General features: G+C 45.9%; 1 protein-coding gene across 1 annotated transcript in view; it reads right to left on the bottom strand.

The window, feature by feature from the left end:
• Window positions 1-13,326, bottom strand: part of LOC144098081 (sodium-coupled monocarboxylate transporter 1-like) — a 149,527-nt gene that overhangs the window by 95,110 nt on the left and 41,091 nt on the right. Inside the window, exon 7 of the mRNA XM_077630635.1 lies at window positions 3,055-3,184. Within this exon, the coding sequence (XP_077486761.1) occupies window positions 3,055-3,184 (130 nt within the window). The remainder of the gene's footprint in view (window positions 1-3,054; window positions 3,185-13,326) is intronic.

Below are 13,326 nucleotides of genomic sequence, written 5' to 3'. Positions count from 1 at the left end.
CTGCCTTAGCCTGTTGTGCGCCAGCGCCCGATCCGATTTCCATCGACGTCTTTCGTCGTAACATCGCTCCCGACCTTCCGTCCGCTTACCGTGACCAAATCTTGGAACTTCTCTGCCGCTTCCGCAACTCTTTCGACCTTTCCCAGCCCTCCTTGGGACGCGCATTGGCCGTCTCTCACACAATTGACACTGGTACCCACGCTCCCTTGCGTCAGCGACCGTACCGAGTCTCGCCGAGCGAGCGCCGCGTCATCCGTGACAATGTTGACGACATGCTTCGGCGCGGCATAATACAGCCTTCTCACAGCCCTTGGGCCTCTCCTGTTGTCTTGGTGACGAAAAAAGATGGCTCCATCAGGTTCTGTGTGGACTACCGCCGTCTCAACAAGATCACACGCAAGGATGTTTATCCTCTACCCCGAATCGACGACGCACTGGATTGCTTGCAGGGAGCGGAGTACTTTTCATCCCTCGACTTACGCTCCGGCTACTGGCAGGTCCCGATGGCAGCGAACGACAGGCCGAAAACCGCTTTCGTCACCCCAGACGGCTTGTATGAGTTCAATGTGATGCCATTCGGCCTCTGCAATGCTCCAGCCACATTCGAAAGGATGATGGACACTATTCTCAGTGGCCTCAAATGGGAAGCTTGTCTGTGTTACCTAGATGACATTGTCGTTTTTTCTAAAGATTTTCCTTCCCATCTGCACCGCCTTCAGCGCGTACTCACTAGCCTTACTGACGCCGGCCTCCAACTAAACTTGAAAAAATGTTACTTCGGTGCAACGCAGCTCACAATATTAGGCCATGTCATCTCCAAAGACGGCGTTCTACCTGACCCAGCCAAACTTCGCGCCGTCGCTGACTTCCCCAAACCAACCACCTTAAAAGACCTTCGCAGTTTTATAGGCTTATGCTCATATTTTCGCCGCTTCATCCGAAATTTCGCCAGTATCATCGCCCCTTTAACGCAGCTTCTTGCCGGCAGCCCGAACCTTTCGTCTTGGTCCCCCGCCTGCGATACCGCGTTCAGCACTTTACGCCGCCTGCTGGTCTCTCCCCCCATCCTTCGCCATTTTGATCCCGCCTGTCCGACAGAAGTTCACACTGACGCGAGCGGTGTGGGCTTGGGCGCAGTTCTTGCCCAGCGAAAGCCTGGGTATCCGGAATACGTCGTCGCTTACGCCAGCCGCGCCCTCACCAAGGCGGAATCAAACTATTCCGTCACAGAAAAAGAATGTCTCGCCATCATTTGGGCAATTGGCAAGTTCCGCCCTTACCTTTACGGCCGGCCCTTCTATGTCGTCACAGACCACCACGCCCTATGCTGGCTATCCTCCCTCAAAGATCCTTCTGGCCGCCTCGCCCGCTGGGCTTTACGTCTCCAGGAGTTTGACATACACGTCATTTATCGCTCCGGCCGCAAGCACTCGGACGCCGACGCCCTTTCTCGTTCACCACTCCCATGCGAGTCAACCTCTGCCCTCGTCTGTGCCTACGAATTCTCTTCGTTCAACATCCCTGATATGCTCTCCGAACAACTGAAGGATCCTTGGATCACCTCGCTGCTAAACTTCCTGAACACTCCCTCGCCGCATCATTCGACCCGGACCCTTCGCCGCCAAGCCCACCACTTCGCCGTTCGTGATGGCCTCTTATACCGCCGTAATTACCTCCCCGACGGCCGGAAGTGGCTGTTGGTCATCCCTCGACACCTCCGTGCTACAATCTGTGCCTCTTTTCACGCCGCTCCACAATGCGGCCACGCCGGTGTACTGAAAACATATGCTCGCCTTCGTCAGCGATTCTACTGGCGAGGTATGTACCGCTACATACGTCAATACATTAGGTCATGCACCGCCTGCCAACGTCGCAAGAAACCTCCCCACCCCGCCGCCGCTCCTTTGCAGCCGTTACCTTGCCCTGGCCGTCCCTTTGACCGCGTCGGCATTGATCTTTATGGCCCGCTTCCAACTACTTCGGCTAATAATCGGTGGATCATCGTTGCCGTTGACCATCTCACCCGTTACGTCGAAACGTCGGCTCTCAAATCTGCTACCGCAAACGATGTCGCTCACTTCATTCTACACAGTCTTGTTCTTCGTCACGGCGCCCCGAAAGAACTTCTAAGTGACCGCGGCCGTGTTTTTCTCTCGGACGCCGTCGAGGCCCTGCTCAAGCAATGCCAAATCGTTCATCGCTACACCAGCGCCTATCACCCCCAGACCAACGGCATGACTGAGCGGTTCAACCGCACTCTGAGTGACATGCTCGCCATGTACGTTGACACCGCCCACTCCAACTGGGATCAAGTGCTCCCGTTCGTCACGTACGCGTATAACACAGCTACTCAGACAACAACGGGGTTTTCTCCTTTCTTCCTCTTATATGGCCGGGAGCCTACATCCACCATGGACACCATCCTTCCTTATCACCCTGACCCTTCCGAGACCACCTTACTCTCCGAAGCTCACCTGTATGCCGAAGAATGCCGGCAACTTGCCCGCTCTTTCACCACACAGCAACAATGGGATCAGAAGCACCGTCGGGATTCTCCGGACCCTCCAGCGTCATACCCATCTGGCGCCCTCGTTTGGCTCTGGGTGCCTTCCTCCACTCCCGGCCTCGCCACGAAACTACTGTCTCGCTTTCACGGACCTTACCGGGTTGTCCACCAAACTTCTCCGGTGACTTATATCGTTGAGCCGCTCGTTCCCTCTTCGGACCACCGTCGCCGGGGCCGCGAAACTGTGCACGTTGAGCGCCTCAAGCCTTACTATGACCCGCCCATCCTCTCCTCTCCGTAAGTCGCCAGGATGGCTCCTTTTTCGGAGGGAGAGTAATTGTAATGGGACCGACAGGTGCAGCGCAGCGATGAAGCGGACGAGTTCAAGCGGGTCAACGAAGAAGCAGACGAAGTGCAGCTGGGGTTTTCGAACGACGCCTGTGAGTGTGCCCGTTGTGTCGCCGGTCAACCAAGATCAACAGACCTGTGCTTCAAATAAACGCCTTGACACATGAATAAAAAATAGCGCACTGCGACATGAAGCTTACTTGATCGATGCTCTGAATAGCTCCAGTCAATGCTGGGTCACAGCCACGAAACCACACGGTTAGCGCCATTCCAAGGAACAATCCGGTTAAATACACCACGAAAAGTAGCGCTGTGCTTGTGCAGGCAGTTCTGGTGGAGAAAACAAATACACACGTGAACAGAAATGTATTTTGACGCAGAGTTCGTCACAGCTAAGCACTTCTTTAATTGCTGGATACGAAGCCCGATGTTGTTGGTTGACATTTTCACTTCTATTCTCCGCCATCATATTGTTTTTCCATGCCTAGCGCAAACAAAAGTAGTTGAATAAAAGATTTGGAGTAGCTTTATGCATGTTACAGGACGGACTCTTTACTTTTTGGCACTAAAACGATGAAGCCAGAAATGAAACTGTGGTTATATCGCTTTCACTGCTAGCAGTAAAGATAAACCCGATATTGCAGTCTTGTGCGCTGAAAGCGATTGTAATGCCAATAAACTACCCACAGCAATATATTGTCGTGTGTGTTATTGTTCTCTCTTGATTTTGCACTTCAAGTCATCTTCAACCAGCGGGCTGCCGATCGGCGATGAAGAGGTAGAAGCTCGGCAAAACTCGCTCGTGAGCCCGGCCGCGACCTTTTGGCCGGTCTCTAGCGCCTGCTCCTGTGGTCCTGGTCCCCATTGTGCCTTCGATCCGCGTCGTCCGAACGACCCGTGACAGTATCAGCAATATATCTAGGGTACGACGCGATAGCTAATGGGTTAATGCCTACATATGCAAAATTGATCTTTCTTTACTAAACGTTAATAGTTCCCTGGGTGTACTCATATCTCTCCTGGCAAAACAGTACAGCGTTTTTTTAGTCGATGTTTATTGCCACAAGGCATAAAGAGTATGAAATGACGGATGATGAAGATGCTTAAAAAATGAAAAAAAAAATGGTTGGTTGATATAATAAATTCAAAGAGGAAACGATGATGTGGTCCCTGTATCCAAGCGATATATGAATCCGGATTGTTCGGTGAAAGACCCACGGCCGCCAGGTGCCGAATTCTAGTCGGCTACAGCGCCGGGCCAACCCACAGCAGGTGGTGAACATCCGCCTCACTATCTCTTATCTTGCAGACTAGACACCCGGGACGCGGATATAAATCTTGGAATTGCGGCCACTTGCGCGCTCTTCCCGAGCGACACCGGGCGATCAATCATTAATTTAACCGCCACCTGCTGGGTTGTATGTGGACGCCATCTTTTATGGGCGTCAGCAACTTCGTAAAGGAATCCCCATAAACGCGCCCCACGAATGTGTCCTCTCGGTGCAAATAGGAAAGGCAAATGAGCACTAAGACGCCTGATGAGCACAGCACAGCCACTGTAGAAAGCGGATTACTCAGGCACTTACGGAGTATTTGTTTCCTGTACCGTTGTATCGGTAACCATTTCTGGAGTTCCTTATCACCAGTGTTTGGCAACGTGTTAGGCGAATGTACATCTCCTCTGTTGCCAAGATGTTCTTCCTTAAACTGCACACATCGAAGATGCCTGTGAAGGCATGGCTTCATGTTAAAGAGATGTTTGTGCCATTGACGGTGAATTACTGCCTGTCCAATGCGTTTGAGACCATTGTTTTATTCTGTGCAATGATGCTATGTTCTTCTGGGAAGAAGGAGATAGAAATCACACCCTACAGTATCCGTTTTTTTGCCTGCAGAGAAAAACTGTGTTCTGCCATGTCATCTATTTACGTTGATTGAACTAGTTACTCTCTGTAAAAGCCGCATGATGTACAGCCACGCCGAAGCATTACAGCCGGCGAAATCTTTGTTTCGTGATCAGTGCACATTGATGCGTGGAGTATCTGCGACCCTCGAAGAGCGGCCTAGCTGGCTCCCCTATCTGTACGCATGTGTGTGCCTCCCAGACTTTTGATGTTTTGGAAGGTGGGGACGTACAGGGGTATGGTGGACTTGCATTGCACAGAACTGGTGTTCTGTGGTTTAAGAATACGCAGATTTGTCTTTTCTGCACTATTTCAATGCAGCAATAAAAATAAAAAAGCCATCTTTTATGCTTTTTTATCTTTTATGCGCGCGCTTCCCATGATCAGAAAGAATGCGCTGACGGACATTAAAGACTATGCCTACTGGGGCATCGGCCGCTTACTTTACCCGCTGCTTTCATTGAAAACCGCTTGGTGGCGCTTGGGTGCGCTAGAATCTGCGTACAATCTGCCCTCAAACACCCGGTAAAGGAGCAGTGCAGGCAGCGTGCAGGCCTGCCCGCATTACAGCCCTTCCAAGGACAAGCCCACCACTGAAACGCTGCGCACGCCTGGCAAAGTATGACGGCAGCTTGAAAGGTTTGGTGAGAAGTGAGAACGCCGGAGTAGGCGTCATCATCAACAGGCGCAGCTTATTAGGTGTGCCCAGCCGGCGAAATTACTAAATCTCTCGACTCTATCTATGGCTCTGGAGAAGCGAAACGAGTTAAGCGGGGCTAAATTTGCTTTGCGTTCACGGATGGCCGTTGTTTGCGGATAATATCATCCCCCAGAGAAGGGGGGAAATACATAGTGTTCGTGTCAGAAAAGCAAACGTGAACGCATCTGGGCACCAATAACCGGCTTTTCTCTCTTACAGCAAAGCAAAACATGTTTTGAATTACGTTCTGGCTCTGGTTTTTTTAAGTTCTCAGAAGTGCATCATATTTCTCAAAAAGGTATATTTCTCTTCGGTGCAGTTGCTGCGGCTGTCACGTATAGAGCACCATTTGCAGTGGCGTAGGGCAGTACTCTAGCACGGTGACACAGCAGTGTTTATTTCTGTTGAACTACTCGGCGTTGTATACAAAAAACTTAACCACACGGAGTTCGCTGAAACTATAAAAGACCAAAAGGGGTTCATTGTTTTTTCTTTCAGCATTTTCAGGTCATCAGCCTGAACATCTGCTATGAGGCCTGATACAGCTTGTGTCCGCCGGAAACTACCAAGCCAGACACATGAAAGAATAAAACGTACGTTAACATAAATCGCTGATTTTCACGGTCGTCTTGCACAAAGCCCGTTGTGGTTTAGGCGGTGCGGGCTGGACAATTTAGTTTTTATTCCCCACACTAATTTGTCATGTTCCACAGAGATAACGTCCACCAACCAGCCCTAGAGCGCAGAGAGCTGCTCGCAGCAATATTGCTTCCGCAGGCCGTACTGATTGAAAACAAATTACTTCCTTCAAATACATTGAACAGGATTAATATATGTGGACGCCGCGCTATAGCAGTGAAACAAAATTAGGTTCATAACGAAGAGCACTGGAGTACTGGACTCTTCTTCCATCCGCTACCGAGCTTCACATGAATGAGCTTGAGGTATAGAAGTGTTTAATCCTCAAAGTGAACCTAATCTTAGAATAAAAGAATTCGAACGCCTACCCAAGTACAGCCTTACTGCTATGTCCTAAGCAACATCGGAGTTGAAAAATGATTCAACTCCGAGATGACTTTCCCTCCATGGTAGTTCTTAATCAGGAGAAAGGTAACCAGGTCGGATGGCAGATGGACACGCTAGACCAAACTGAGGTGCAACAATATGGGAATTTCTCACCTGCTTTCGAGGGGTACTTCTTGATTCTGCAATGATGCTTCAGTTAATATTACGTTTTGTGACTGACCACTGAGTTCGCTGCCCCATCATTATAGCCGCAGCTGAATTTTGAAATTTCGGCGAAATTTCCAACAGTTGCGATGTTAAGTCTCTCAAAGTTCTCAACGAGCCTGAGGTCGTCGAAACTTGCTAAAAGTCTTCAAATACTGAATGCCGTATAGTCGAGCTCTATAAATTTTTAGACGAATAGCAGTTATCAGCGGCTCTTGCAAGCAGTTTTATCGAGATTTCATGTTTTAAACTAAGAATCAGCTGTTCCTTACGAGCAGATTCCAAAAAGTGTGCCTCTTTGAGATGCGCAGTGAATTACCTCAACATAAGGACTCCTTTGAGAAGCGATTAGTTTCTTCTAGCGGTAGCCGAGTGGCGCTGAAACCTTTTTCTAAGACTGTAATATATCCAAAATGTTCTGTCTAAGGAAAAACGTCCGAACCCCAAACTACAGATAAAGTATTTCTTCGCAAAAGCCTCAGGTTTTCTCAAGCACAGAAATTTGAACCAACGCTTCTAGTTTTCCGGCTGCCACCACTTGCGGCATGCACTGAACGTCAAAAATGACAAAAATTGGGAAGCTTGGTTTTGAATGCTTGGTGCAAGTGCAGTAATCACTCAGCAAATGAAATTTCTCAGCGCATATGGTTCACCGGCCATAAGTATCAACAACTTCGTTTGCCATCCCGTCGCACTGTTAATCTTCTCTCAGTTACAGTTAAAAATATTCGCAGAGAAATTTTTGCGTTGTTCCCTGCCGGTGGCCAAAAGATAGCTCTAGTTGGGGATGTTTGCAAAAACTGCACATGCTTGAGAATATGAGTTAGTTTAGTTTATGGGGGTTTAACGTCCCAAAGCGATTCAGGCTATAAGGGACGCCGTAGTGAAGAACTCCGGAAATTTCAACCACCTGGGCGTATTTAACGTGCACTGACATCGCATTGTACACGGGCCGCTTGAATTTCGCCTGCATCGAAATTCGACCGAAAGCTCGGAATATGAAGTTGCAGGGGAAATTGAATGTAGACTACGGCCGGCAACAGCATTCTTTTAAGTCGTGTGCACCGAACCTGCACACCATACTGAAAAAAAGATTGATGAAACAGAAAAATTAAATCTCTAAAGTCACTATATGTGACACTTGTCAGCCAATTCTTCTTTAGCCTGACTCTTCCGTGTATGTGTTATTGTAGAAGAAGCCACAAAGAAGATCAGGAACCATGTGTAAACGCCTGACCGGAGGCTCAAGAGCACCAGCCACGCTGAGACGCTCGTGTGCAGAAATCTTAAGCTGAATTAAGTGCGAGAAAAGCTTTATCACAAGCTGGATCCGAGTTAATGTCAATATGTGCGACAAGCCCGTATTATAAATTCTTATTGCTGCTTTGACATAGCTTTTACTGTTGGACACTACTATCGTTCAGACTGAACCACCTCCGGTGAGGATGTCCGGTGAGCACTTGGCGTTTCCTGATGAATACTGACCTTGTAACTCTGCTACGCAGATACGCACACATATATGCTCCGCAATCTAACTGACAATATTGCTTTTCTTACACAACGTTCAAGCGGCGGTTAGCTGTCACGTAAGGATGTTTTTAGAGATTTTGGCGTAATCTGAAGGAAAAAAATTTGTGGCGACATTAATATGACTTCTCTGTTCCCTGTACCTCCAATGCCCCTCCCCTGCCCTCACATCGTACCAGCCTCCTCCCCTAGGTACATTTCGTGCAAGCTTCGCGCGAATTACGTTATAATTCAGGTCGCATTACAGAGGGCGCCTACTTTCTTTCTGACTTGAATAACGTTCTGCACGGCAGGCTGGTACATTACCAGACCTCGGTTACAAGATACGCAGCAGCTGCGAGGACATTTTCCCAAAATACATGTCCAGTGGAGAGAAACTATTGCTCGAAAACAACAAGCCGCAATTGAATATTTTCCTCCTTGAAGGCATGAAATTCATGCCGTTCTTCCCCCCTCTATACGGGATCGCCAAGAGCGGTGCCCGCCTTTTGTTATCCCATCTTTGCAAGTACATAACAATTCAACGTGTGCTTGCGCCAGCTTCAACGCAATAAGTGTCCCGTGCCATCGGAAAGTTACAGTCACCATAGTTGTTGTTTATCTCAGGCTGGCTCAGGAGTGCTGCAAACAACGCGTCGAAAGAGGCCTGAAATGATGTCTTATTGTGTTGGTGTGGGGCATAAAATAATAAAAAAAATACAGTAAGCCGCTCCTTTCTGTTTGCGCAGTGAAGAAACAATCGTCTTCTAAATTCTGCGTAGCGCGGTATATACGCCCTAATATCCTCTCCCTGTGGAAAGAAGAAAGGCAATTGCTAAAGTTTAATAATCAGAATGCCAGATTTCAAAACATTCCTTATTAGACCGAACTAGTTTTCCACACCGGTTTGGCCGCTCCTTTAGACTTTTCGTGGCTGACCGCGCTACTAAGGAACAATGCAACCAACCAGGCAAAGAAACAGACAAGTACATACTAAGCGCACATTTAGAACTGTTTCATCGTCATCCTCATCAACCTCACTACACCTACTGCAGGGCAAAAACCTCTCCAATGTCTCCCCAATTAACCCTCTCCTTTGCCATCTGCGCCCACCCTATGCTTGCAAACCTCCTAATCTCCTCCGCCCACATAACTTTCTGCCGTCCCCTGCTACGCTTACTTTCTCTTGGAATCCACTCCATTACTCTTAAGGACCAGCGGTTATCTTGCCTGCGCCGTACATGCCCTGCCCAAGCCCATTTCTTCCTCTTGATTTCGACTAGGATGTCATTGACCCGCATTTGTTCCCTCACCCACACTGCCCGCTTCCGGTCTCTTAACGTGGCACCAATTATTTTCCTTTCCATGGCTCGCTGCGTTGTCCTTAACTTAAGCTGAACCCTTTTCGTTATCCTCCACGTTTCTGCTCCGTAGGTGAGTATCGGTAAGACACAGCTGTTGTACACTTTTCTCTTGAGGGATATTGGTAACCTGCTATTCATGATGATCTGAGAGAACCTGCCATATGCCCTCCACCCCATTCTTATCCTTCTAGTTATTTCCCTCTCATGATGCGGATCTGCTGTCCCCACCTGCCCTGAGTAGACGAATGTCTTTACCACTTCCAACATTTCATTGCAAATTGTAAACTGCTGTTCCCTGGCCAGACTGTTGAACGTTACTTCGGTTTTCTGGATGTTAATTTTTAGACCCACCGCACTGCTCTGTCTGTCTAACTCATTGATCATGATTTGCAGTTCATCTCCTCAGTGACCCAGCAAGGGACCAGTCCATTCACTTCAGAAAACCTTTGCAGAATTCTCTCCTTCACATAAATGCCCGATCAGCTGTTAACAAGAATGATGATATTATGAATTTTTTTGAGTAAATTTAATTTTCAATTTAGCACTATTATGTTGACGAAAACCTGGTACCAAGAAACTTCTACGATGATCCACCTTGATGAATACACCACTCACTTTCTTAATTGTCCTAATCGTATAGGAGGTGGTGTTGCCATTTACACTAGGTCAGTTTTTGACTACGAAATTGTACCAGAGTTTACAAAGAGTACTGAAGACATTGAAATATTAACCCTCAAACAAAAACATGAACCGCTGTCAGTCGTGTACAGGCCTCCAAGTGGAAATGTTCCAAATTTATTATCTTTTTTTGAGTCACTACTTGAGTACATTTGTACTAATAACCTCAGGTTTGTTTGTGGAGGGGATTTCAATATTAATATTAGTGAGGATAATGCTACTACAAATAATTTTGTCACTCTGATTAGCTCATCTGGTTGTAAAAATTTAATTAAAACACCTACTCGCGTTACGCCTTCTACCTCGTTGATTCTTGACTTACTTATTAAAAATATGGATTCAGTAATTAATCCTACCGGAACAATTACTTCTGATATAAGCGATCATTGTCCGGTCTTTATGCTTTACCATTTAGACACGCAACGTAAATCTGTTCCTCAAAAGTTGATCACTTTGCAGAGCACAACAACTCAAGCTTTGTAATCATTTAAACATGCTATTAGTTTATATGATTGGTCACCAATATTCAGAATAACAAATGCACACAATGCGTATTCACAGTTTATGGCAATATCTGTACAACTATATGAGGAGCACTTTCCTCTTAAAACTATTAAACCTTCGAGAAAAGCCAGGAGACCATGAATAACACGTGCCCATCTGGCTATGATAAAAAATAAAAAACTATCTTTACAATGTTTTTCTTCGCACACGCCTGTCTACTGCACTACAAGAATTTAAGATGAAAAGAAACAGGTTAACTGCCGAACTAAGGCGAGCAAAGAAAACTTACTATCAAGATGTGTTCTCTGATATTGCTCGCCGAAACCCAGATACCACTTGGAAAATTATCAATACCGTCCTCAGCCGCGGAAACACCTGCCGTTCGCCCGAAAAAATAAGCCGCCAAAATAAGGAGATAACCGGCAAAGCCTTAGCAGAGCAGTTTAACGAATACTTTGTTAAAGGAACACTGAGAACTCGATCAATTTTTTTTTTGTTAGCAAAATCTGATAGTTCGGCATTTCATGGTTTTGTTGCCGCTTGTCCGGGCGCGAAAGATGCATTTATTTAAAGAAATTTGGATTCGAAGTTGAAAAAGTTTTTCCCGCCCCTCTGATTCAAATTCAGGGAACTCTTAAGACGCCACGGCAACTCTTATGACGTCACAGAACGGAGTGACGTGAATCGTGACGTAAATGAACACACGTGATTTCTGACGGCTAGCGGTGCGGTGTGCAACCTTCCTTCGCAAGCCTCAGAGATTCGTGATATCTGTGAAGTAACGAAAATTCCTCCAAGGTGGCGCCTCTTGTCCTAGGAAGTCGTCACGCTTGTACTTGCGAGACTGGACTGTGGCGGCGATACCTGTATTTTGGTTCTTGCTATTTTCTACATTACAAGAGCTTTGTTTTCAGGAAGAGTGGCGTTTTTGTGATCAGGAGCTGCTATTCTATGGATACAAGGCAACTTCAATTTCTCCTCAGTGTCCCTTTAACGTAGTATCACAGGACAGCACCACTCCTATTCTGCGCTCAAAAATAAATAGAACTAGGGAAAGCCTATTTTTGGAGCCAACAAGCGAAACAGAAACTTATATGACCAATATGAACTTAAGTAATAGCACTGCGTTAGACGTTAACAATATGCAAGTGGGGCCAGTAAAGTATGTTATAGAATTTATTGTGTCGGTACTTGTCCACATCTATAACCTTGTGCTCGAAACCGATGTGTATCCAGAAGGCATGAAGCAGTCTAGAGTGACAATAATATATAAAAGTGGTGACTGGAACTTAACATCAAACTATAGGCCGATATCGATTATACCCATATTCTCCAAGGTACTAGAAAAGCTTATCTCCTGTCGCATCACGCGGTTTTTAGACAAACACAACATTTTGGCTGAAGCCCAGTTTCGATTCAGGAAGAACAAATCAACCAAAAGAGCATTATTTACAATAAAAGAGACAGTTGTGGAAAACATTGAAATTAATATTTACACGTTAGCACTCTTTATTGATATCACAAAGGCTTTTGATTCCTTAGATCACAAGATATTAGTATCCAAACTATCGTCGTATGGTATACGCGGGAAGCCGCTAGAACTGATAACATCATATTTAACTGGAAGAAGCCAATGTGTATGCATATGCGCTAGGCGGTCATCCTTTCTGCCTATTACATGCGGTGTCCCACAAGGCAGTGTTTTGGGACCTCTTCTTTTTAATGCTTACATAAATAATATTGTTACAATTAATCAAACAGCGAAATTTGTCATTTATGTAGATGACTGCAGCATTCTAATCTGTAGTCACATTGAAGCTGAATTGATTAACAATACCAATGAAATACTTGAACAACTCCATATTTGGTCACAGTCGAATAAACTAAAAGTTAACGAAAAAAAAACTAAAGCAGTTATTTTCAGGGCAAGAAACAAGCCACTTAAATTTAACCATATTGTTAAGTATGCTGGACAACAAATTGATATTTTACATGAACATAAGATCCTAGGAGTTATTTTTTCATGTCATCTTAGCTGGGATTCGCAAGTCCATAGCCTCTGTAGAAAACTCTCGGCAACAACTGGAGCACTCTCTCGTTGCCGAACACTTCTCCCTACGAAAATAAAGCTGCAAATATATTAGGCTCTCTTTTCATCTCATTTAAATTACTGTAGCCTTATTTGGCTTACAACAAAAACAAACATTAAAAAAATACTTTTACTACAAAAAAAGGCCATTCGCTATATTGCCAATGTTTCGTTCCTACACTCGACCCCAATGCTATTTCTCTCAAACAGAATCGTCTGAGCTAATAACATATATGATTTCCGTATTTTGAGTTCTTTCTTGTTCTCAACTACTCAGCAGAAGAACTTTTTGGTAGAAACAGCAATCCTTACACACGAAAAAACAGTTATACCTACTCGTAGTACTGAATTATGGCATATTCCGCATTTCCGCACAACCTACAAATTTCAGTCATTGCAGCACAACCTCCCACAAATACTAAATCAGCCTCAATATTCCAAGATAATTTCATTTAAACAGCTTCAAGAATCCTTTTCCAAACTATAAGTAGTCTCGT

Source organism: Amblyomma americanum, chromosome 7 (assembly GCF_052857255.1).
Source record: "Amblyomma americanum isolate KBUSLIRL-KWMA chromosome 7, ASM5285725v1, whole genome shotgun sequence".
Lineage (NCBI taxonomy): Eukaryota > Metazoa > Arthropoda > Arachnida > Ixodida > Ixodidae > Amblyomma > Amblyomma americanum.
This window is presented reverse-complemented; position numbering and strand designations above follow the sequence as displayed.